Raw genomic sequence first — 26,522 nt, 5'->3', positions numbered from 1 at the left:
TGTAAAGGTTGAATTCCTCTTTATTTCTGTTTTGGGGGCATTTCCCCAGCATGAGTCCCAGACCCCCTTTACTTGGTTACTCTGCCAGTTCTCTTGGTCCAATCTTTCTTCAAGCCACAGCCTTGGTTTACTTCCCTGCCAAGGTCTGTGGGTATCATCTGCATATACAAAGTTCGTATTCCCCTTTATTACTGGTCGGGGTATGCCTTCCTGATGTGGGTTCCTAACCCCCTTCTCTTGGTTAATTACAATGTTCTTTTTGTCTAATCTCTCTTCATTACACAGCCTTGGTTTACTCTCCTGCCAAGGTCTGTACCTGCCGTTTATATCTGCAATGTTTGTATTCCCCTTTATTATTGGCTGGGAAATGCTTTCTTGATATGGGTCCCAGACCCCCTTCACTAGGTCACTCTGCCCGGTGAGTATTCCTTCTGCTCTCCATTTTAGGCCTTCAGTATTCTCAGGGTCTCCACAACTGTGCAACTAGCCCCCTTGTACCTGTAGGGCCTTAGCCATCTCCATCCAGTTGTTCGGGGTCTCCCAGGAGCTTCATTGGCTTCTCTGACTCACCAGGATCTTCCCTGGTCTTCCACGCCTCTCCTCTGTGGTTCAGCGATGGTTCCTTTGCCCTCCAGCAGCCTCGGTCACCGGCGCGTTAGTTCCTCTTCTCCGGTCTGCCTCTGCTCTGCTGTCTGGGCACTTTCCTGGCTCATGCCGAGCCAACAACGGAGACACCATCCTTCTCTTCCTTCGGTGCCTTTAAATGACAGCTGACCAATAGAATTGTTCCAAAGGTTAGAATGCATGCATTTGTTCTTGTCAGTGATCTTCATTACGCCTGGCCTCTTCATCGTCCCAGTAGTTCTTATCTGAGATATATTACAAAAACACATAGGGACAGTGGGTAGTGTGAAATTGGAGGGGTTTTGAGGGAAGGTGGTAGGGTCAAAGGGATACTGTGTTCTCCTGAGATCACCACTCCAAATGGGGTCCTCCCTACCCATGAGATCCTCCTGCTGAGTACCAACCCCAGGGAGACTATTAGGTAACAGCCTCACCTCCCTGGCCACATGGGATGGCGCTCCCCCTAGGGAAGAAGGGACGGCATCCCAAGATTTGTCCCAGCAGCTAGACCCAATGTATATTGTGGGCGATAGCTGTATTATAATGGCAGAGGTGTTGTGCAGTGTGTTTTAGAGTAGTGCATTTAGAGCGTGCTGAGAAGTCATCTGGAAAGTGTGTGAGAGCAGGAAAAACATGCAACTAGACCAAATTTTATTTTGGGGGGATAGCTGTGTTCTAATGACAAAGGTTTTGTGTAATGTGTTTTAAAATAGTGCATGTAGTGGAAAGGTGCTGAGAGGTAGTCTGGAAAGTATGTGACAGCAGGAGACATTATGTGTGCAGCTAGACATTGTGTGTAGCTATTACTGCAAAGCATTCATAGTAGAATCCTCCATCAAGAGCAGAGCCCTCTTCAATGCTGTCAAATGCTGCATCAGCCACCTACCAGCACCCACAGTACCATTCTTAATGGAGAGATGCAATGCAATCAACATGTTTGTCACAATGCCTACCCCCGAGGATCCAGACCAAGTCCAGCAACCCCGGAGGCAGGCATCAAGTTATTCCAAGCAAGCCCAACAACCCCTGCTAGTGGCTATTTGGGTGCAGTCCTGGCACCTATGGCGCCAGGCTCATATGGAGAGTCAGTCCTGGCGCCATAGGCGCCAGGCTCATAGAGTGAAACTTACCTGATGCAGACCATGCTACAAGAGCCCCAAGCCAAAGGAGGCTTGGAAGGGACTACTTTACCTAGGGACTATTTTTTTACACGGGTGGGGCTGGGGAGGAATATATACCTGGGACTACTTTGGAGGCTATTTAAACCACGCCCGAAGAGCAGCACACGCTTTGCGTTATTCTGCATCCAGCAGCGTAACGCTCACCGTGCCTGCAAGTCTGCATCCAGTCTTCTGCCACGCCCGCCTCGAATCTGGAGCTCCTAGGAAAAGGGGAAAAGAAGGAGAAAAGGTTAGCACAAGAGCAATACCTTTGATCCTTACCTGAGTTCCTGATCCACTGCGCCTTGGAGCTGAAAGAAAGAAGTTACTTTATGCGCGCCGCCTCACCTGCTGCAGCGCCGCGCTGAAACTCACCGGTCTTCGCAGAATCTTCACTATCCACCGCATCCTTCTGCATGTTCCCGTCGCACTCCGGCACCTAAGGGGAACACAAGAACAGCAAGGTGAGCCAAGGGAATAAACAGAGGCAATATTAGTTACCCCCCATAGACTTACCTGATTTTACCGCCAGGGGTACTATTCCTCTTCATGGGTCGGCGCAGCCTCCACCGCATCTTTGCCATACCCCGGCCCCTAAGGGGAACAAAAGGACAGCAAAGTGAAACAAAGGGACAAACAAGGGGAATCCTTCTCTCCGCAACAGACTTACCTCATTTTACCGCCGGAGGCATCATTCCCTGGGGCTTCCTAATTTCACTCTGCACGTGAATAAGGGAGAAAGCAACAGGTTACTTACTGACATTATTTTATCCAACTGCGTTGGATAATACAAATCCTTACCTGAATCTTACCGGCTGCCACGAGGAACTCTTCACTAGGGTCAAGCTGCAACCTGCAAGGAATCGGACAAGAGTGAAAGTCAGACATTTGAACTCTTACGAACTATATACTTATGGTGTCTCGCCGGAAATTTCAGAGTCAATATTGTTCTGGAACTCACCAATTCCTTCAAACCAGTGAAGCAACTGGTTATCTACGCGCCCCTGCGCTCAATGCAGGATGGAGAGCTCATCTTTCCAAACCATCAGGTGAGACTATAAGAGGGGACATTAAAGGTGGTCAGTGGGGAGAACAGCGGGGGGTGGGGGTTAACACTCAACTCCACGGGTGTTTAACTCCCTTTCTCCATTTGCAGACGAATACTCCTACGGGCCAAGCAAACAAAGTTAGGTGGGCCAGTCCAGTCTGTCATCTTGGCACTACGCATCACATTGGTGGAGACCGCAGCTGTCCAGTTCAGATCGACGCCCCCTTGGGAGCCAGGTGAGCGTAACAATGTTCTTCATATGCAAAATGACATGATCCTTCACCACATTGATGGCACCATTCCCACCATAGATACTCCTGCCATACCACCACACCAAGTCCCAAGATGGTCAGAATTTAAAACCATAACACTGGAAGAGTTCATAAGCCATCTTGTGTCACTTAAGGCCTCTTCATCGAACGACAATGGGCCTCATTACAAATTCGGAGGTAGCCTTGCCGGTAAAACCATCAGGCTGCTACCGAACTTGCAAATTATTCTGGCACCTGGCAATGGGAAAATACTGGGGCATTACAGCCCTGACGGTCTCTGTTTCCCCATTGCCGGGTGCCGGTAATAATTACTCCCCATAGGGCTCAATGGGAATGGGGAGGCCGGATGCACCGGCACCATTCATGAATGGTGCCGGTGCATCCGTCAAGGTCTGCTCGCGGGTGCCGGTACGCCTGCCAGCTCAGTCCTGGTGGGCGTGAAGGCACCCGTGAGCAGAACTCGTACTTTGCAGATCCGGTAACAACGGTACCGGCAAGCTTACCGGTACCGCTGTTACCAGATTGGCAAACTTGTAATGAGACCCAATGTTATCACAGCCTCCATTCTGAACAATATCACAGGAGAGGCTCTTACTCCTCTCGTCTACACCTTCAGGGCTTCACTCATGCAAGACATCTTTGCCAGTGCCTTGAAAACTGACCAGACCCTAACCCTACTAAAGATGCCCACACTTCACCCAGACGACCTAGCAAACTACCGCTCCATCACCCATCTATCCTTCATTGGCTAGATCATCAAGAAGACTATCACACACCAACTACACGAAAAGATTGTCCAACACAACATATTGCAAGAATAACAATATGGCATCTGACCAAGATGCAGCATGAAGACAGCCACCATTCAGGTCATCAATGAGTCACTCGATCACTGATGAGGTTGACCTCTCTGCCACATTATATACAGTCAACCACAAAGTGATATTGACACCCTAACCTCATGCATGGGATTCTTTCTATGCCACATTACTTCAATGGTTTGACTCCTACCTCACTAACAGACAGAAGTTCACCCAGATGGTCACTGTGCAGATTCCAAATCGTGGCCTGCAGAGTCCCACTGGTCTCCACCCTCTCCTTGTCATCTTCAACTTCTATCAGTGGTCTTCTGTGACTAGCAGCCCTGGGGGGTGCAGAAGATTTCCAGATGGGGTGTGGGGCACTTCAAAAGGGGCCCCCAATACCCTTCTGGCATTTGGGGGACCCCCGCAACAGTACTTTTACTCAAAGGGGGGAGCTCAGCAGAAAACATTTGAACACCACATCTCTACATAGAGACACTCGGGGGACCCTTTTGGCCAAATTCAACATTAGAATCCACCTGTATTTTGATGACACACAGCTATACTTGAAAGTCAACTGCCTCAATGACCTTCACCAGTTGAAACACAGCCTCTCCACCATTCAAGCCTGGATGTCAAGTGCCTTCTTGAGACTCAACTCTACCAAAATGGAGTTCTTCCTCCTCAGGGGCCCCCCAGATGCAACCAAGTTCAAACTGGAAGACAGAGATGGATCTCGATGGCTTCTTCCCCCAACTAGTGCAATGCCTTGGGTCACCAGCCATTACAAACTCCCCTTCTAAGCACACAACCTGCGCTCAGTCAAACCCTTCATCCCCGCCTCAGACTTCAGATTCATCACTCGGGCCCTGGTGCTATCACAACTGGATGGTGGCAACTTCCCCTTGCTAGGTTCCCCAACCACTACTTTGGCCCCTTTGAAGGCTGTCCAGCACGCCTCATTGCAGAACTGAATACATTTGACAACATTTCCCCCCACTCTAAAGAAACTACAATGGTTGCCCATCAAGTTTGCATCATCTTCAATACGGCTTGCATCACCCACACACCTACCTAATCTGGAATGTGTAAGATGCCATTATATTTTGCTGCAAGATCACCATCTCAGGAGGTCTGTGCAACACCACCAGCCACGATTTTACTAGACTGGAATCCAAGAAGTGCAAGAAGTAGAAGCCCAGGCATTCTCCTGCTATGCTCGCACACTATGGAACATAATTCCTGCTAACATCAGGCGGGCTTCTTCCATCCTGTGATTTAGGGAAGATCTGAAGACCACTTCAGGGAACACTTCACCGGAATACATCAGCAAGAGGATTCTCTCCCCTTATGTACTACTTACTGTGAGGATGAGCATCTAATTCATTTTCTATTTATTTGTCAAAATTATTTAGATTTGAGACGCCTATGGCTGAGGAGACATTTTCGTATTAATAATATTAGACATGTCACAGATGCAATGAATTTAGTTTTTTCCTCTGTTTATGCCTGTTTTATCCACGATTAATCACAATATATCACTGAGGCGTTCAAACATATACAAAAAACTGTGTTACTTTAGCTAGTATCATGCACCCTTATCATGGAGGAGAAAAAGAAAGACAAACACTGCCTCTTATTCTCCAAGTTGTAAGCTTTGAGCTTTTAATTGTGCATTGATTCGAAAGATTGCCCTTTAAGATTACACATGTTTCGACGTCTGCGTCTTTTTCAAATCAAGGCTGAACAAATTACATTAACAGAAATATCATATTCATTACAGATGTAAAAAGAAAAAAGGAATAATCATTGTATACATGTTATAAATCAAACACAAACAGTTCTATGCACATATGTTAAAAGATGGCCATTGAGGGAGGGGGTAGGGTGGGATTGTTAAGGGTGGTTGACAAAAGAAACAATGCAACAAGTAATAAAAACGAAAAGGAAAAAAGATAAAAACATACATGAGAAATTTGGTTAGTTGACGATATCCTATTCCACTTTGCAAGACATATATGATATACATTTTGTATTTTAAAACCAGAAAAATGGGGGTTTCGATTTCTTCTTACCTAGTCAGTTCGGTTTACAATTCATAAGTTGAATACTTAGATTGGATAATCATGGGTTAAATCCCTAAAACAAAAACATGTGTCCCATTAGTAAGCTTACCAGTTTACGGTTAATGAAGTACCTTTGGTCAATGGGGCTATACATTGTTTAAAGCGCACATAAATTTGTGGGCGATTTTAAGTTTGCGTTGTGAATTGTCACAAATGGCTAATCCGTTAATGGTTGATGCTAAATCGAAAGGCAAGAGACCAGGTTCCCATTTTATCACCATGGTCTTCCAAACTGTATTTACACTCCAAGTGAGCGGGTGTATTGATTTTCCTAATGTTAACAATCGTGCTTCGCGGTCTAAAGTTTCGAACAATAGCGATCGTGTGACCACGTGTATTCCACGTGTCATTCCATTGTGTGAGTCAAACATATAGTTAGAACATTTTAAGTATTTAATACGTTTTTATTGCATATTTTAAAGTGCCTTCTTTTGTACTATGAATGTACTGTATTACTGTACTAGTTACTGTGAGGAACCAGGAATGATACACTGACACATACGACTCATGTTTTTGATTATACACTTTTATTCAAAATAACAAAGGTTTGGAAAATGTCTCATTTTCCCTAATCAAGGAGATATTTTCCTACCTCAACCAAAAACAAAAAAACTAAGGTCTGTCCTTTGTCAAGATGTCCGAAGTAAAAATATGTCCTGAGTCCGAAATCCTATTCTGGCCCTTACATTCTAAAAACGAACTCTAAAGTGCAAAGAATAGTGTCTTTTGATCTCAAGGTGCACAAATGCTCGACCTCAACAGAAAGATGTAAATCCAGCAAAATAGTTCTAAGTGGTTCATATTCACAGTTCCAGGGAATGGCTCCCCTGGTTTCCTTCACCAATATGAAAAGTGCAAACAAAAAATAACCAAGTTCTTTAGAGCCCCAAGTGTATAGCTCCCTCCATTCACAGTTTTCAGGGGAAATAGCTCCATTCCCCTGGTTACTCTTCACATTTTAAATAATTTAGAATCCTAAGGGCATGCGACTTCCTAGGAATTGCCTGGTATAATCCCCTACCAGGACTTCCACACAATGCGTTTTATGACACTTTGCAATCTCAAGGGCATGGATTCTTCTTGAGATATTCTTACTTTTGTTTATCTTCACTTGGTATACTCTCCTGCCAGGACTTTCAATTAAACATGTATTTTCACCTGGTGTACTCTCCTGCCAGGACTTTCAATTAAACATGTATTTTCACCTGGTGTACTCTCCTGCCAGGACTCTAACACAGTGAGTTTGATGACACTTTACAATCCCAAGGGCATGGATTTTCCTTGAAATACTCTTCCTTCTGCAGCTTATTACACACACTTAACTTTGCCTGGTATACTCTCCTGCCAGGGCTTTCACACAATTAGTTTTCCTTTTATCCATGAAACTATATTTGCCCGCCCACTGTTGGTGTATTGTTCCTTGCTTAACAGTGTTAATTTCAATAATGCATCTCTGTTTCATACAATGGGGCTCTGCCCCATTTCCCAGTGCGTTCACTTTTACTTTGCTTCCTTTCACAGTTACTTTGCTTTTCTTTTAAAGTGCAGGTTCAACAACCCCTTTGTGGCATAGCTTACAGGTATGTTAGCTTCTTCACAGATTTCACTTTGCTGGCGTGTTGCTTCTCTGAAGCGGCATACACTCTGTCAACCCAGTAACACTTCCATTCCCCTGGGCTTAGCAGGGGCTTTTAGAGTCCCATGTGCTTAAATTTCCCTTTGGGGTGCTGGATTGGCGTGCATTCCATTAGCCGCTGTGCCCTCACCATGTCTGTATACGATCCCTGCTGCCTTGAGTGGCGAGCTGTCTCCACTCTGGTTTCCTCTTCTGCCTTCTGGGTCAGCTTCGACACCGTTTCACATGACATCCTCTCCATCAGCGCACTGGCGGTGTCCGTGCAGGTTGCCGTGCAGCTCTCTCTGCTTGCTGTCAGCTGTGCTGGTTTTAAAGTTCCTGGCACGATCGAATAGTTTCCAAAGACCAGACCTCTGTGTGGACTCTTCATTGTTCTATCCCACTTTCTAGTCTGTTATGGCGTCGTTCCTTATGTGATGTAGAGGAAACTGGTATGGGAACCTTTTGGGAGTGATCATTACTGCTCTCTGCCTCTTCTCATCTCAGTGGTTGATATATTGTTCTTTGTCATTTTAGGAATTACTTAAAGTAGATCTGGTACATGTTTGAGGCAGAGTGTCACAATATGCCATTAAGGCTTGAGGAATGGAGGTAACATCCCTAAAAGGGCAGGGGGTATGTGACTTGTCATAATGATGTTGGGTCATCCCCTGAGGGCTGCATAACCCCAGGTGATCCTCCCTGATATAGCTGCCCCAGGTTCAGTATCCGGTAGCGGTTGCTGTCCCCTGCCCACTGAGGGAAAGGTTACCCCAGGGAAAGAAGTGATGACATCATCAGATTCATCACATTACCTTAATTGTACATCACTCCTTTTCTTTCTTGTTAAGTTGCGCTACATAATTCACCTACAAATATACATTCATCAAAGACACAAACAATGTACTTTAAAACAAACACTAATTAGTATTTCATTTCTTTGGGGGTAGGTTCGTTAAATAAATCATATTCATCATATTTATCCTTAGAAATACTTTGAAACACCATACGTCTACAGCATTCAACTAATGTGTGAGACCTCTCCTATCCTCGCCATTTTTAACGATGCGCCTCGTCCTAACTCTGACGGTGAACACATCTTTTGAACTTGGGAATTTCCAAGAGAGGGTATAGTTGCCATTTGCTTTTTTTTTTATTCTTACTCATTGGCCCTGAACAACCATGTTCTAGAAACGAGCTGGATGGAATTAACATCCTCAATATTGGGGTTTGCTTCTTAATATGCTAATGTCTTCTCTGAGAACACAGCCTTGCACAGGGCTGCCTTGCAAGGCTGGAAACCTTATGAGGATGGCTACAGTGTTGTAGGAGATTGGACCATTCAGGAAGATGAACTATTCAGGCTGGGCTATATTGGGAGTTAGCTGCATAAAGCAGCCTTGTATGTACCTTATGTGGCTGCTGTGCTTTTCTTATTTTGTTAAGAATGCACAAAGGGTGAACTTGGATTATATAAAACTTTTAATGTCAGTTCGTAAGAGACCTACCTTCTTGGATGGGGGCAGGGTCGTAGACCAGTTAGGGCCTGCCCAAAATCTGTAAATGCCCACTATGAGGGTCTAGGAGTAAGAGACGGACACACATGTGGCATGTTGATTGGCAGAGACTTTTATTACCAACCAAAATGGGGGATTGGAGGCAATCCTATCGAGCCCTACTGCTCCTGTGCATTATTGGTGACTTTGAATCTAATTGTTTTTTAATGTCTTACCTTATAACACAGACTGTAAACTGTGTGACTTTTTACCCAATTTTTCACCAAAGGCGTGCTGTTAAATGCATAATTTAATCCATTATTTTAAAAAAATTCATGGGAGGTGGATGGGTAGAATCCCCCACCCATTGAGCGGCCTTTAGTTGGTTCAGTCTCCTGCATACTCATGTGAAATGTTTAGCCCCAATGTTAAGATGAATTTCTAAACTCTGACCTGCTGGGCAGAAGTTTAGGAGGCCACGCCAGTTTAGTTAAATAGGGGAACCTTCTGGACCAGCCTGACCAATCACGGTAGCTTGGCAGGTGGTCAAGACTAAGTATCAGGAGGGGTGAGAGTGATCAGAAGCCCACAATGAGCGCAACACAGTAAAACTCCACAGAATACGCTTAGACTAGTGTATATTAAAAATACATATACATTTATTATAGGCCTTAATATTTAAACACAAATAAACCACAGTAATATAAAACAGTTACCACACACACCTTTCACTATTTAACATATATACAGTTACGTTTCGCCTAATATGGTAAAGGGGAAAACACAGCCACAACCTGCAACATAAGGGTAGGTTAACACAAATATAGCATTAAGCAGGTCATCAGAATGGATCCCAAACTTAAACAGTCCAGCCCTACGAAGTGGGGAGCCTTGTGCTCAAAAGTACAGTAGTGCATTAAAAACTCACGGTTGTGCGTACTGACAGAAAGCGGGTCCTCTTCAGATAGCTGTAGAAGTTCAGGAAGGGGCTTGAGATGATGAAGAACAGTGTACCACTATTTGAGGAGGGTCTACCCTTGCAGGCAGAGCGACTTTCATGTTTCGGGAATAGCTATGGAGCGCAGGCTAGCCCAGCTAAGGTGAGTATTTTTTTAGGGATTCACGTGCGTAAAGAACAATGGCTGTGCCAGGGGGACACCAGTAAGTGATGTGAGTACTCACCGGCCCTAGACGGAGTCCAGGCCAAACTTTCCCAGTCCAGGCCAGGCTGCTTGTAGCTTCAACCCTTGCAGTTGCATGCCATTCCGGCTCTCAGCAGCTGCGGGATGGGATGATCGTCCATGTTGGGGTAGCTGCCTTTTCTCAGATCACCATGAAGAAAAGAGGACATTTCAGTGCAGCATGTCTCACGGCACAGGGGGGCAGGCAGGCAAGGCTCCTACAATGACCGTCACCACAGCAGGGCGACGCAGTGACCGCAAATACTTGCAATGAGGCGCACTCTCTTAAATCGTGACCCAGTGGAGCTAGGACTATGGCATTTGGCTGGACGGGCCCCAGGACCACAAGCTAGCGATTCCCTGAGTCTCAAGTGTCAACTTGGACGGCAGCACTCCTATGCGATATTCCGGGTTCGAGGAGGTCAGTTTGCTGGATGGCTGAGGAACACTTCCGATGGGGCTCTTTTGGAGGGTAATCTGGAGGTTGCTGAGACTAGTGGTTCCCACTACTCCAAAGGGTTGAAGCAGGCCTTCTGTGATCGATACAAAGGCAGGGGTCGAACAGGGCAACAGCGGGCTCAGGGAGGCAAACCTTCCAGCATGTCTCTGGTGGTTCCACAGGTCTGCTTCAGCATTTCAGGATACTTGGCTCCTTCTGTAGTTCTGAGAGAACTTCAGTTGATCGACCTGGAATGGATACAGAGCCTCTTCTCTCATCCAAGATTTGTTTTGCGCCCAAATCTAGGATAACCAATAACCAATGAAAGATCTGCTCTCTTGCATGCACGCCAGGCATGGACCAATCACAGTCCACAGTGGTCCCAGTCATTCAGGCATACCAGAAATGTTGTCACACGTGACATGCAGGAGCCCGTGAAAGTTGCGGTTTTCGCGGGAGGATGCATGCCTAAATAAGGAAAGCCCGGGTCTGCCTGACCTGGGGGAAGGCAAAAGGACAAAATGGGCAAAGGACAGAACAAAAGACTTAGTGGCACAGCTGTTTTCGGCACTGGACACAGTAATGAGCCAAATGCTATATGGTTCATTAAAAAGAAGTAGACATACTATAAAAGTAAACTGCGCTACCAGTTCGTCCTAGGCACACTTGTACAATCACCATAAAATATATATAGTCTGACATCTAATGGAAATCGTGTAGCATTGCATCTTTCTTTCGAAGAACGAAAGGGGACGTCGACATGGGCGTGACTGTAACACTATCCCTAACGTGACATGTAGTGTACCCAAAATCCCTCATGCGTCGAGGTCCCTCAGATTGTTTATTTTCCGCCAACCTAGTGGTCGCCTATGCGGAGCTCGCAAGAGTTTTATATTGTTAACTTTGTCTCTATGACCTACGGTCGTCTAGTCTCCCGACAAATCTTCTCATTGACTGCTTCATGAGTTTCCTGACGCCAATGACGGCGGCTGCCTTCCCCTGGCCACATGGAGGAGGCTTTAGGATGGGGTTTAGTGATGACTCATCACAAGCCGCACACTAAACAGGTAAATGAAGGGCCTCACTTGCATAGAATGGGAATAGCAAAGGCCTCAGCAGTCCAAATTCCTATCACGAAGGGCATGCCCCAAAGATATTCCCCTTGACGAATGGTAAATGCCCTAGATGCAGTAGTGAAAACGCCGACATATTCCACATCTTATGTGCATGCACCCATCTGTCGGCGTACTGGGCTGGTGTATGTGAGGCATTCGATACTATGGCCGATCAACATTTGGAATGGGGGCCCTCAAAGTGCCTACTGGGGGAGGTGGGGAGAATGAGTCCAGGGTGGCGTAAAATTCCTTAACCTCAGCCTAGTACTTGCAAAACGAGCGATCCTGATGAAGTGGAAAAGTGTGGAACCACCCACAAAGGAGGATTGGGAGAGAGACATGATATGGGCTAACGATAGGGAAGAAATGTACACCGCACTGTTGACCATCAGGAGTCGCCCCAGGGATATATGGGGCAGGTTCTGACAATATTGCTCTGACAAAAATGTGGAAGGGAATGATTCTGTTGGGACAGATTAATATGTGCAAGTATATTATTGGATGTTTACCATGGAACAATAATGCTGTGTAAGAAGTTGAACTGTAAGAAATGTTGATATATCTGTGCAAATTAAAAAAAAAAATAAAAAAAAAACGAAGGACATGCCCCAAGTGATCCAAGCTCCCATTACATAAAATAGGAATATCATAGCACCAGTGGAAGCACCACCCGCATAGAAAAGGAACGGTCCTCACAGACAGAACTAATATAGCATTGATAGTGACTCGTTCAAATACATAGGCTCATTCTGCTTCTGGAATCAGAAAATGTCAGTGTAACTGGAATTTAGTCTTTAATTGAAAGGAATTCAACCTTAGAAAAACAAATGATTTGTTTACCAATTCAACCCACTCTACAGTTGGTCCACTTCCAAACGCATGTTGCAGAAGGAGATGTTGCTAGGAGGGTAGGTTACTCAATACGCTTTTCATTATTTATCTACAAAGTTCTGCTAATTTGATCTCTTTTCTTCTGTATATATTTTAATTTGATATTAACATTTTTAAGACAAAAACCTGCCCATTTAAACAGTAAAGGAAAAATGACTTGTATCGTGTGTTTTGTGGTTTGGTTGCAGAATTGTCTTTACTTTAATGGTATGCCAGTGTTGTAATACAATAGTGAAGAGAGGTAAGTGTTCAATGATAAAATATATACCTTATCTCGTGGTCAAATGTTGGCTGGCCCGAGTTAGCCTTACATCCTTGAGAGGTCAGTAAACTGACAATTGACTGAGGTTATATTAATCACAGTGCTTGGAAGTTGGAGGAATCCTGCAAAAAGCACTACATAGAAAATGTAAATACCTATCTGGATGACCACTTCAGGTACATGTTTTGACGGGTTTTTACTTAATTTGCAAAAGCAACCATTTCATTGTTTTGTAACATTGCTTGGGTGTAGAGTCTTCTTATGAATGTTGTAAGTGTAGTCTTGAAGATTTTAAAGAGGCTATGAACCCTCTGGTTGCTCAATCACGCAGCGGAGCATGGGGGCCATGCTGCCACTGACCATTTATAGTACCAATTACCACATTGACTCCAAATTAAGGGTGAATGGATGTATAAACTAGGCAAGGGTGCGCAATTTATCACTCGCCTTTGGCGATTGATAATTGACTCTTGGCGAGCAAGAGATGGTGTTTCGTCTGTATGTGTAGAATGGAGGTGGCGTGTGACTTTTTATGGCTGGCTAGTAGCTTGAAACTTGATCATTTGTACCCTGAACTAGACATTGCATACTCAGTGCCCCAGTTAGGGTTTTGAGGTTGGAGTGTTCCACACACGGTTTTTGTAATTAGGGTGCACATTTAATTGTAAGAGTAAAAATGATTTGCCTCCTTAAGAGTGTAAAATTATGTAACAGTCAACCAAGACATGACTAAAATTGAAAATGAATAGACCACATAACCAAAACAGTTGTGAAGCAAAGATGCCTTTGCCGATCCATGGATGTCAGAATAAGAGCATCGAAATTGACGAACAAAGGTGGGAGGGATTTGTTTGCATAAAATTGGGGAAGAGTGATGAGGAGTTTTTATTTAGGAGAGGAAACCTCTAGCCAGCATTATAGAAGGTGGTGCCCTGAACCCAGAGACAGGGTAATAAGTTATTAAGAAGTAAGAGATAACCTGCAACAAGGTCACGAAGGAGGGCGCCACGGCTCGTTGGGGCAGTTTTGAGATCAGAGGATAACCTTGTCAGAGTAAGACAGGAAGATGGCCATAGGGGTTTTTGATGTGTTGTGTTAATCTTAGGGTGCATCTATATGTGTAGAGATTGCTGGCACCAGCGGAAGGGTGAGAAGTTGTTTAAAGTTGTGAAAACAAGGCTTTGTTAACATCATAGAGCACATAGAGCTTTGGTTTGGAGTCAAGGGGCGGCATCCAGAGCATCTACACCAATTGTGGTGTGCACGCAAACTGTTGTTGTTGAAGCTGAGATGCTTGTGAACAGGTGTAGGAAGTGTTGGAAACTGAAGAAAATATTGTTGATAAGAGATTGTGAAGGAGTGAAGGGATAGTCTGATTGCAAGGGTTTCTTAGGTCCGGTAAATATCGACAGTCGAAAGCGTGACGTGCCTATCATGGGTGGAGACACTCCCCTTCTGCACCTGTGTAAATCCCTGCCGAGATAGAAAGACAAAATCTAGAAGTATCACGCACATTGAGTTTGGGGCACAGCAGGCAAAATGTTTTTACACTGGCCCCAAGAGGGCACTTTTTCGAAATCAGTGCTGGAACACATGACCACATATTTGCATGCTGTGTATGAAGGAAAAAAAACTGCAGAAGAGATTGGCTATTTTAGAATTATGGAAAATGTCAGTGGAAAAGGTGGAAGATCCACTCCAAGGGAAGGGCACAGCACCCTCGGTTCCTCTTCCACCTCCCCAGAACATCTATCTGCTAGACAAAGGACAGGGATTCTATCCATTGAAAGAATTAAAAGCAGTGGCAGGCTACACTAAAGCCACATATGCACCACCAGTTTACAGTAATGAAGATGCTACTAATGGAGCCAAGTTAAATAATCAAAACACAGTGTCCATGCACAATGAGTATAGCAAGCACTGTGAACTACAGGCAAAGCTAACAAAGAAGGGATGCAAAAACAGAAAAACAGGCAGGCCGAAAAGGAAGAGACAGTGGTGACTCCGAATGAGTGTGTGGGAGGACAGCTATTACTGGATGGAAGGAATATAGACTATCCTAAAGACAGAGAGGGGGAAGTCTAAAGGAGACAGGAAAAAGAGGAAGTAGAGGCACGACAGAGAAGGAAGTTGAAGGAGGAAGAAAGAGAATGGAATAACATAATGGTGGAAGTGGAAGAAAAGGAGCGAAAGTATAGAGCAAACAAATAAAAGAAGAAACAAATGAGAAGGGAACTAGAAGAAAGAGAAAAGGAGAAAGAGAGAGAAGACAGGGAAAATACAAGAAAGCAAAAAGAGGAGAGGGAAAGAAAAAAGAAGCAGAGGAGAAGAGAGCAATGCAAATAGAAGAAAGAGAGAGACTGATAGAGCAGAGGCCAGAGAGACGGCGAAAGGAAGTTCAAAAGCTTGTTAAAGAGCACATACTTCAGGGGAAGGAGGTAGGTAAGGAGCAGGAGCAAGAAGGAGAATGGAGTCTCAAAAGACTATTTAGAGAAATGGAAGGGATAATGAAAAATCATACTCTCCCAGACAAAGATGAGGGAGCAGCAATACAGAGAAGGATTGGTAATCTGAACAGAAGCATTAGGGAGAGCGGGGCTATCCGTAAGGTGAAAAGGAGTGTGGTAGCATCTCCAAAGAGAGGAGAACCAAGTTTGTTGGAAAAGGCACTGACCGCAATGTATGGGTCAACCCCTCTAAAACTAATAGTTTTTGAGGACAGAGAAGATGAAGAAAGTGATGACAATTGCGGGACAATGTGTTTAGATGAGGAGAGGCATGAAAGTGAAAATGTGGAAGAAAAGGCACCCACGCAAGGCTCATCCACGGGCATAAGCCCAGAGAAAAAGAAAAGAGTGGTCGAATTTGGAAGAATTAGAAGGGGAAAAAACCTGAGCCTATACAATACTCCAAGCGTTCAAAAGGACAATCGCAGAGCTTACAAGAGATAAACCCTGATGCAAATAGGTTGAGGATGTTGCCAGGACGAAAGAAAGTGAGCATGACTGGTGCGTTCACAAAAACAAAGGGCATAACTGAACCTGAATATAATGTAGAATTAACACAATTTCCATTGCTAGAAAAGGGCGTGGGGGTGGGGGGGGGGCAACCGCACTACATACCATGGCCACAAATGGGCAAAGATCATTTGAGATGTAAGTTACCAAATTTAACATCTGGAGCGGGAAAATGGATTGATGAGCTAGAGAGGATGAAATCGGAAATTACGTTAGTAATGGGCGAAATAAAAAGCTTGCTCACTGCCGCTATTGGGGAGATCATGACACGCAAGATGCGTGATGCCGAAGACCCCGTTGCTTTTATTCACGAGATTGAAGAGTGATGGCTCCTTAATTCTTGAGAGCCATGGGAAGAAAACTATAGCTATTTTCTATCATATATTGTGTCAGGGGCTAACAGAGCCCAGTGCAGTGGCAGTTGAAAAAACTACTGGGAAAGGAAGCAAAACTATGGTCAGAGATTCAATTGACTTTAGTTCACCATTGTCGGTTATTGCAAGAGAAAGCCAGTAAGAAACCTGAGGAAAGAACGTTAGAAGAGCAAAGTTAGCTCAGAAAAAGCTGTCGAAAATGTCGGTGTAAAGAGCCCTATTGACAAGTAGAGAGGGAGTGGCTACACAAGACGCACAGCAGATATAGCCAGTGGCTGGAGGGTATTTTGCAGGAAGGGGAGAATATAACTGTTGGCCTTGAGGAAGAGGGATTGCACTGAGATGAAGAGGGGTTGGATTTCAGGCTCTGCAAGGAGGGTTTAATGGGGATAGTCTATACTGCATAATCATACAGACCCCCAATTTTATTGAGGATTCATTTGCGCACACTATATTGACTCAATTTATCGTCATGGCTAGGGAGATGGACAAAACTATTTTAAGCACGTGGAAAATTTTGGTTGCGTGAGAAGCCTGAGGGTCTTCTCCCTTCTGCCCCCATTAGATCTTCTATGCAGGTGCAAAAACGAAGAGGTGATGGCTGGAAGGATTAGAATTAATCTTAACCACTGGCATTGCTTTGAGCAACCCTCCAGACCATCATTCTTCACCTGCCAAGCCATTACAGAAGGGGAAAGACCATATGGAAATCAGGCTTGGTCCCACCCCAAAAGGGGCAGTCCAGACCGAACTGCTAGGTCACATGATATATTTTATTTGTATCACGCTCGTACACTGTTTCGGCCTTGTTGGGCATCATCAGTGAGGAGTCGCTTGGGTCTCTAGGGTTTAGGACCAAACCTGATTTGCATATTGTCAGTAAATCTGATGCTAGTTTTAAGTGGTCTGTAAAGCTATTGTCTGGGTCCTCATACCTTGTGATTGATTTAAACCCTTTTTGCTGTAGCAGGTAATTAAGTCACGACTTCCCACCAGTTAGCTATGGCCAGTGGTCTTCTTTTAGGTTTCATGTTTAGGTGGCCGGTAATGGGCAAGGGGGTAAGGCAGCTCCAGTGTGGTCAGGAGCTTGTTTTGCACTCTGCGGATCACTAGACAACCTGGCCCAGTCTCTTGTGTCTGACCTTCCTTGGAGGTATTAGATTACCTGACCTTTACCTTATCTGTGGTGTGGTCCATTAAACCCCTGTACACTCTAAGGTGGTATTGGGGATCTAGAGGAGAATTGAGCAGGGCGATAGCTGTTGTGTCTGAACCTGTGAAGGCAGAGAGGGAGGCACCGCTCCTGCCCACTTCGACCACTGCTGACAGGAGAAGTGTTCAGAGTCAGAAGTACCACTGTCAGGGGGCACACAGACTGCAATGTCTCTCTAGAAACCAATTTCTTCCTTTGGCATCTTCTACCTTATATTTGCCAACATTACAGAAATCATTTCCTTCTCACCCTTCACCCCTGAACAATTCTCCTGTGTCTGTCATATGTCAGTGGATGACACTTTGGTGCCTAATGCGCAACTCTTCAAAGGCTAAAATCTTCTAGCTCCGAGTTCACAATGACCCATCCATTCTCACCTCCCTGTTATCCTTTCCTTGCTTCTTATGTAGCAGATAACTGTGCAGGGTAACATAGCAGATCTGAATGCCCTAATTTCTTTGTAATGCTGGATTCTTTCTCTGGCTGTACAGAACATTTGCTATATTTAATATCTTGAAATGCATCCTGCATCTGAGACAGTTTAGTATGTGGAGTATTAATGTCATGTTCACTGTTGTGATGCCCCTAAGCTCTGTCGCCCCACCCAATGTGGAATGCATAATTGGTGTGTACAGTTATTTGGGGCAAATTCTGATTTAAGGGCCTTCTCTTCACTCCTGCTGAATCTCAGACCCTGTTCTGTGCCCTGTTGTTTTTCAGTTTTTTGTCTTCCCAGGATGCGGTGCACGGGGAATGCAGTAGGAAAGGGAGGGGCATAGAGAGGGAGAGAGTGAAATTGAGAAAGGGTGAAAGAAAACAAAGTGCCTTATACCAATCACAGAAAAGGAGGGATTGGTCTTGGGGAAAGCAGCGCTCTTTATTTCTTTTTATCCTGTCACTTGGGCGAATGCCCATCACATTTCTTTAATTCACTAAACCATTAATTTCAGGACACATTTGGAAATTGCATTAACTGTGGGTGTGCAGTCTAGTTTTGTGAATCTTGTATACCTGCAGTTTACTTAATAATTGAATATCATTGATTAAAGTCTTATTTATTTATCTGCCTTTTTATAGCTGAATTTAATTGATCTGATCATCTATGGAGCTCTTAGAGTTGCTGCTGTGGAGAGTATTAGATGGTCAAGAGTGCTGAGACCAATATACCTAATCAATTTTGCTGAGAGTCGGCAGGTAAGAATATTTGCATTCAATTAAATGTATGATTTCGTAGTTTAACTTGTCAGTGATCCATACAAATCCCTGGCCCCAAATGTAGTAAACAGGTCTCTTCTGCAGTCATTTTTATGACATTTGGTCTTTGACTTATTTTCCATTTGGGCAGACTTTTAGTCCTATTTGTTCTTTTCCTGGTCTGCATGAAGTCTGATTTCCAAAATGCACATCTTGTTGCAACAGAAATTGTTGCTAATTAGCTTCAGTTAACCTCTGCTGGAGGTTGCATCTCCTTCCCGGGAGACATTCTGAATACAATAGTAGATTCATGATAAATCTGCAGTGCCTGGTCTGGTTTGAGTTTCCACTCCTTTGAGCAAGGTTGAAAAATGTTTTATAACACTATTTTCATTTCTCCATCACGTATGTTTGTTGTCATTCTGTGCCATTTTGTATTCTGTTGATTCACACTGAATGACACACACTTAAGAAATATTTAAATTATCAGGCATAGCTCTGATAGAAAAGGCTTTTTATTAGAAAAATAGATATATGCAACTCAGTTGGGGTTCCGACCAAACCTAGGAGGCGGTCCCTGCACCTTCCCTCAAACTTTAAGTGGTCTCCCACCTACCTAGTCCAGACTCCCTATGCCACAACAATATTGGTTGACTACTGACAGGGTGCCCCTACTGAATGGGTATATGCCTCTCCCTTAGGGGTCAAAAGGCTGTTGTCTTATCAAACTCCCTTAGGGACATACTAAGGGTTAGTCTGGTTGTGCTAATTGACAGATTCTCCTCAACTGCTGGTGTCCTCTTCTTCTAACAACCTCAACCCTTGCTTTTCTCGCTCTATCTCTCTCTCTTCCTCCTCCTCCCCAACTGGTCTTGGTGGTCTCTCCCACTACTTCCACCTTCCAATTGGACTCTCCCCTCTCCTTAACACCTCTTCCTCGTCCTGGAGTGGTGGTTCCAGAATCCTGAGACTGTCCTGTTTCCTTGGTACAGGGATCCCCATCATGTTTCACAGTGGTTAGGTGTACAAAGGTTCCCATGTTTCCTGAAAAAGAAGAAAAATAGACCTGGCTAGAACAGAGGCAGATGGATATTGAAGCTGGGACAGTGGTGCCAATATCTCTGAACATATTCAATCCCTCTGGGGAGGTAAGGTCTAGGGTCCCTCTAAACTTCCCAACGCCACCCCTGGGGTGGCACTGGCTCTGGCTATACCGAGATTGGCTGCTTACGCAAGGTTGAGATGGGCCTGTGGCAAATCAAATTTAGGAGACTGACAATAGTTCATATTGCAAGTCTGTGTTCTAGTAAACTGAAATAAGGCTTACGCTCAGTCTATACTTGAAAGATGTTCTCTTCCCTATTTGTAAAGATAAAAGAGAGGTTGCTTGTCAGGATGTCTTACATCTGAACTCAGTCCTATCTCCAAACCTAAGCTAACCTAAGTCTTGTACCTATCACTAATAAAGGTGTAACATGAACTCAACCAGAAAAGGTCTCTCAAGGTATTTCTCTCTCAACCCTGAAAGCAGATGGCTGGTTTCTGAACCACACCCAAGGAAGTCCCTCTAGTTTCTCCCAGCCCCTCTGCCTGGTGTGAGAAATCAGAGGGTATTCTCCCAAGTATATCCTGGGAATCTCGTATTCAGTTGGCCAGGGAAGATCTGGCCCTCTCTTATCCCAACCCTAAGGGAATACGAGTGGGGAAATATCACCTGGGTAAGGGAACCTGGGGTTATGCTCAGGGGAATACTCCATGTGAGGCGCAGAATTGCACTGAAGAAAGGAATGAGGAAGATGAGGTCCTTGAGACTTTGATAGGTTATACCAACTAGACTTCCCTTCTGCCTAAAGAACCTCCCTTATTCAAATTCCCTTCAAACCCAAACCTTTTTCCACTCGAGAACCACAACTCCCAGAATCCTTGTTTCCCGGTGGTTATCTACCTGAATATTCCCAGTCACTCTCCTTCCTGTCCCTTTGATTATTATTTCCTGAAGTCGCCATCTGCTCAGACAACACACTACCATTCCCACAATCCCCCCTGTTCAGATCACATTAAAAACTCTGGTAATTTACCTTTGCTTTACGAACCTTACCAGTCTCACCCTCCTGAGTTTACCAAAACCCCTAGGACGAAGGATAACATTCCTTATGTCACCCCCACCTTTTCCTACCTGAACACTTTTTCCTGACCCGAAAGACAACAGATAAACACTAAAGCCATTCACCTGACCTGTTCCGACACGAGGGTCAGGCAGAGTCAGGCAATTGACCTGAATCACACACACCTGACAGCCCTTTCCCTTGCCCACCGGGATAAAAGGTGGAGCACGGAACACACTATAAGCAAGGCACACCGCATGTCCAGGAAGCTAACACAGCACAGCAGTTCAAGATGGAGGAGAAAGACGGTGCATACCAAGAGGGTGACAAGGAAAGAAGCGACCTTGCCCCTTCTGACAAAGGTCAGTGAAACCACTGCAGAAGGAATTGTAAGGCCGTGACCAATAGCCAAAGTGTTTTGCAGCAGATGTCAACGGTACACAAGACCTTCCTCTGCTGATGACCAAGCCGGGAAGAGATGCTTGTCTGCGTGGACCAATCTTGACTCCAAAAAGGAAGAAAGCCAAGCGGTTCATCACAGCTGGTGAGTTGAGGGAGAGTCGATAAGCGACCAAAGAAACTGAACTGTGTTGAACGAAAAGTAGCAAGCAGCTGATTGAACGGTGAAAGGTTAAACAACATGATAAAAGCAGAAAAACCAGCAACAGTAGAGTCCAGTACCACGTGGGTGCTCTGTCAGGAAACTCTGGGCGATTACCCGATTGTTGAAACTACCATAACCAGAAGGCCTTGGGAAAGGCAAGAAGGGGGTCAAAGTTGTCATGCAGGGGTCTTGTAAAATCCTCTGTACAATCGAAAGTCTTTGACCAACAGATGATTGTGAAGCTAAGGGAAGTGAATCCTGCATCCTAAGAATTGAATGGAAAAGGCACAATACACAAGATTGGCTAGAGTGAACCCGAATGAGGGATGCCGGTAAAAGGGGGCAAAGTCTAAAGTCCCGAAATACAGTGTGTTGACAAGAGTGAACCCGATTGAGGGATGTCCACAGTGGACTGTTTAAAAAGACATTCAGATTCGTGAAAGTCACAAAGAAGATTGTATTAAACGCTATAATGAACCCGAACGAGGGAGGCGCACAGTAGAGAGGGATCTGAGCCCGAATGAGGGGAATCCAAGGGGTGAACAGTCATCCCCCTGAGATTTATGAACGCCAATGAGGTCCAAGCCTGAATAAGGGAGATCCAAGGGGTGAACAGCCATCACCCAAAGATGACGTGTAAACAAGAAAGAACTTTGAACTTTTGTTTATGATCTGAACTGCGGGCCCTTGAAAACAAGGGAAGATAATTATCGGAGGTCCGAGTATCATTAAAGAACTTTCGAAGGGATTTGCGCCCAGAAGAGGTGGATCCATAGGTGCAAGACATCACCCGAGCCATATGTGAAAAGGAACTCCGTTTATTTGAATACATCGGGCCCACGGCAGCAAGAATCTTTTTGATAGAAAAGAGACTTAACCACCGAATGCCCTGATTGCTGAAAACAGAACTGTTAGCTTGTGCTGGGAAAGCTCGATCGTGTACTGTGCTCCAAAGTCCACCTTTGTCCGTGCTGAAAACATGGGGAAGGGAGATCTCAAGTACCGCATCCTGACTTATCGTTTGTGAACACTACCTTCTTTCTTAAAGAACATTATCCCACACTTCTTTTTGTATTTACCGTAAGGATTGGCAATAGGTTTTCTTAGTTTTATTTGACACAACACCACTAGGACTGCTATATTATTATTTGATGGTTGAAGTTTTCTCCCATCTTAGATATAGGTTAAGATTAGGCATTTTTCCAACCTACCTTTGCAGTTTAATAAACACCCTTGAACTGTGATCACTTGTGTCTTGTCTTTACTGTTGCCACCATAAGTTCCTTACACTATTAATACAGTTCAAAGTGTCTCTGTTACTTTCTTGGGGTATTGCTACTGTTGCCCTGGCTTAGGGTATTCTCTCCTTCTCCCCCTCTTAATGAACGCTGCTTCCCTTCTTGAGATATTATTTTCTCAACCGCCCTGGGTGTACTGTATCTTTCACCCCATCTAGAGGTTTCTGATCTCTCATCCCGTCTTGGGTTTCTGCTCCTTTCAGCCTGCCTTGGAGTATTGCATTGCGGTATCTCAGCTTGCTTTGGGCTACTGTTCGTTCCAGACCCCCCTTGGGTATTGTATCTCTCATCCCATTTAGGGATCTCTGCTTTCTGTCTCTCAGCCCACTGTGGGCTATGGCTGGGTCTCCTTGCCCTCTTCCCTGTTCCCTAGGACAACTGTGTACCTTTTTTGCTGTAGCAGCATCCCTTGGGTGGGGCAGTCTGCTTGGCTGTCACAGCACCCATATCTGGACTCTCGCTTGGGTTTGTGGGTCGGTTCATCAGGCCAGCTTTTCTGAGCAGCTCCTCATCTGATGTACAGTGGGAGCCATTTGCCCATGCCTGGCATGGTCGGGCATCTCCTCTCCTATGGCCGGATTTTTCCTGCGTCGGAGAGAGCAATGTTCCGCAGTCTTCTTTGTTCTTCCGTGTCAGCAGCCATCTGCATCTTCCCAGAGGTCATCTATACTTGCGACTGGCCCTTGAAGACTGCACTCACCTGCGGCTGGCTCACTAGACTTCTTTCACCTGCCTCTAACTATGCACAACTTCCTTCCTGTGCAACTGTCACAAGGTGAGTCTTTTTCTCTCATGTGCTGCTTGTCCAACCTCTTTATGGTTCATGCTCGACCGAGATTGGACAGCCTGTTGATTTTGTGGTTCCTGTAACATTGGGAATATCAAAGGGTCATAAGCCAAAATAGCCACTACCAAAGGGTTTTGCGCACAATTGATTTCCTCAATCCCCATATAGTTAACAAATAAATGGGAGTCTGTTTCTGGGGAAAGTGGAATAAAAACTATATCTGGGGATTCCTTGTCCTCGAAAAGGGAGTCACCCCCAGTAGGATTTAGATTGCCCTGTCCCCTGCGGGGTATTACGCATTGCAGACTCACCTCCCTAGTCCCAAATAGCGATTCTCCCCCTTGGTGAGAATGAGCGAATTCCCTTGATTCATAAAATATCCATTCCGTTGGCTCTGGGCTCATCCCTAGTCGACCCAATGGGCAGCGACTCAGAAAGTCCATGTTTTCCTATTACTTTCTCTCTTTTGGTGCTCAACTGTGAAGCAGAAGAGTTGTACATCTAGGAACCGCCTTATTACCCGGGTGTTGATATCTTTACTGAGAAACATCCAAGTTAGAGGAGAATGGTCACTAATAAGACAGAACCTTCAGCCTGTTTGGTATTGACGCAGGATGGCCACGGCCCATTTGATAGCTATGACCTTTAGTTCCACAGTTGCATACCTTTGCAGTCGAGCACATTTCTTTTTACTGGTGCATAGGACCGTGTGTTCTTGGCCGTCATGCAACTGGGAAAGTAGGGCTCCTTGGCCTACTTCCGATGCCCTGTGAATCTCTGTACAGGGAGTTAGCAGCAGAGAAGGAGAAAGCCCCTTGCACCCCAGTAGAGAGAAGTGAACAGCAGACATCGGACCCCTTTAATTCTCATGAGGGATGGTGAGCATCAGAGAGAAGAGCCTTTTGAAACCCAGACAATTGGGTGAGCTCCATAGGGGCGGAACACCCCTTGATCCACAGAAGAGGTGAGTAAGCAGAAGTGAGGAGGATAAACTCCTTTGTCCCCACTAAAGTGGGGGTAGCAGAGGGGCGGGAGAGCCCTATGAGCCTCATAAGAGGAGGTGAGCATCAGAGAGGGGGATTCCCCCTTTATGTTCAGAAGAGAGGAGTGAACTGCTGAAAGAGGGGCGAAGAGGGTGTGAGTGTGAAAGATTGGGAGTGCCCCTTGACCCTTCGAAGAGTACATGGGTAGCGGAGAGAAGAAAGACCCTAGGTCACAAGTCAGTGGGGGTGATGAGCAGAGCTAGTCAATCTCCAGAAGAGAAGGGTGTTCCTTTAATACCCAGAAAAGGGTATGAGCACAAGAGTTGGAGGAGAACCCTTTGTTGTCCAGAAGCAGGGATGAGCTTCAGAGAGAGGGAGAGACAACATTGATCTCCAGAAAACAGCAGCAGAAAGAGGTAAGGAGCCCCTTAATTGCCAGAAGAGGGGGGGGGGGACATAATAGAGTGGAAAGAGCCTCTGGATTTCTGGAAAAATGTGCAAGCACTAGGGGGAGCTCCTTAATCAAAGAAGAGAGAAGTGAATACCAGGAAGGACCCTCTAATTGAGGAAAGTGGGTGAACCCTTATGCACTAGAAAAAGGAATACATCCCTACCTCGGCACGAGAGGCAGAGAAGTCTTGTATTTCCCAGAAGAGAGGAAAATAACTAAGCACCAGAATGTCCCTTTATGTCCAACCTCAGACCACAACAACTACATCCCCAAAGACCTATATCTTACAGCCACCCTGAACCACTGTAAACCAATCCCCCTGTACCATCCGTATGTATTAGTTGTGACATGGCCCTGTCAAGGGAGGGAGCACAACACTTCACCCCTCAACCCCCTGTACCAGAGTGAGTGCAGGCACGCCCCTCTACCTTTCCCTCCTTACCTGTCACGATGACGGCAGAGGTGCCGCTGTGGGACAGAGTACCCTGGCCGAGTGAACCGGCCCTGTGTAGCAGCACCCTGGGAGACTCTGGGCAGGGAGGTAACATGTGCGCATCCACGCCAGAGGGCTTGGCGGCCGAACAGAAGTGGCAGGGCCTTCCTGGGATGACGTCAACATCCTAAAAGTTACCCCTTTCAGCCTTGCATCCTTTCTCACCTCACCGACATGCCAATCCTGTGGGTCATTCCCCTTGTTCTCCTCCCATGTCACTCCCACTGCACCTTCCATTTTACTGCTTTCCTAACTGCCCATCTTGCAACCTTTCCTTTTTAGTTTTGGCTATTAGTTGGTGCTGAAAGCGCTACCTATAAAGCCGAAACTATTTTAATTAAAATAAGAGCTTTAACATAAAAGCTTGAAATAGGGGCTTTGAATATAGGTTTGTAATGCTTTTCAATGCAGAAGACATATGAGGATGGATTTATGTAGTTTAGCTGTGTCCCACCCATTTGACGCCCATTGCTAAGTGAAATCTATAGGAATTTCCTCCCATTCAACCCATTTTTCCTCCAACCACACTCTTTGGCTGAATTTGTACTGTGTGATGAATTTGTCTGCCAGTTTTCCTTCCAAAATGGCAGCCGCCATGTTTTAATGTTATTAATAAGATGTTTGACTTGATTGATGCTTTAAAATATATTTACTGCAGATTTCATATTATGTTACACATTTCACAGTATTTCTTATTAAAAATAAACACGGTAGTCTAATAGTTACATTTTGGTTTAAAATGGCTCTGAAAATGTACATCTAGTGACTTTTAGGGGATTGGTATAGTGTTTTTTTTTTTAGTAAGGAGCACCTGATTGGCTCTGCAGTGAGTGATGTCAGTGGTTCTCCAGTCTGTGGGTGCTTACCCCGGGCAGCCATTTTTTAAAACTTGTGAGTGTCACTGCTCTGCTTTTTATTTACTTTTGTGTGCTACTGCTGTGCTTCTTCAAATTTGGTCTGTGTTGAAGTGC

General features: G+C 45.1%; 1 protein-coding gene across 1 annotated transcript in view; it reads left to right on the top strand.

The window, feature by feature from the left end:
* Positions 1 to 26,522, top strand: part of LOC138453728 (two pore calcium channel protein 1-like) — a 1,160,417-nt gene that overhangs the window by 282,250 nt on the left and 851,645 nt on the right. Inside the window, exon 5 of the mRNA XM_069606850.1 lies at positions 18,714 to 18,830. Within this exon, the coding sequence (XP_069462951.1) occupies positions 18,714 to 18,830 (117 nt within the window). The remainder of the gene's footprint in view (positions 1 to 18,713; positions 18,831 to 26,522) is intronic.

This window comes from Ambystoma mexicanum, chromosome 4p (genome assembly GCF_040938575.1).
Source record: "Ambystoma mexicanum isolate Mex_15411 chromosome 4p, UKY_AmexF1_1, whole genome shotgun sequence".
Lineage (NCBI taxonomy): Eukaryota > Metazoa > Chordata > Amphibia > Caudata > Ambystomatidae > Ambystoma > Ambystoma mexicanum.
The sequence above is the reverse complement of the archived record's forward strand: the minus strand, read 5'-3'. Positions and strand labels throughout refer to the sequence as shown.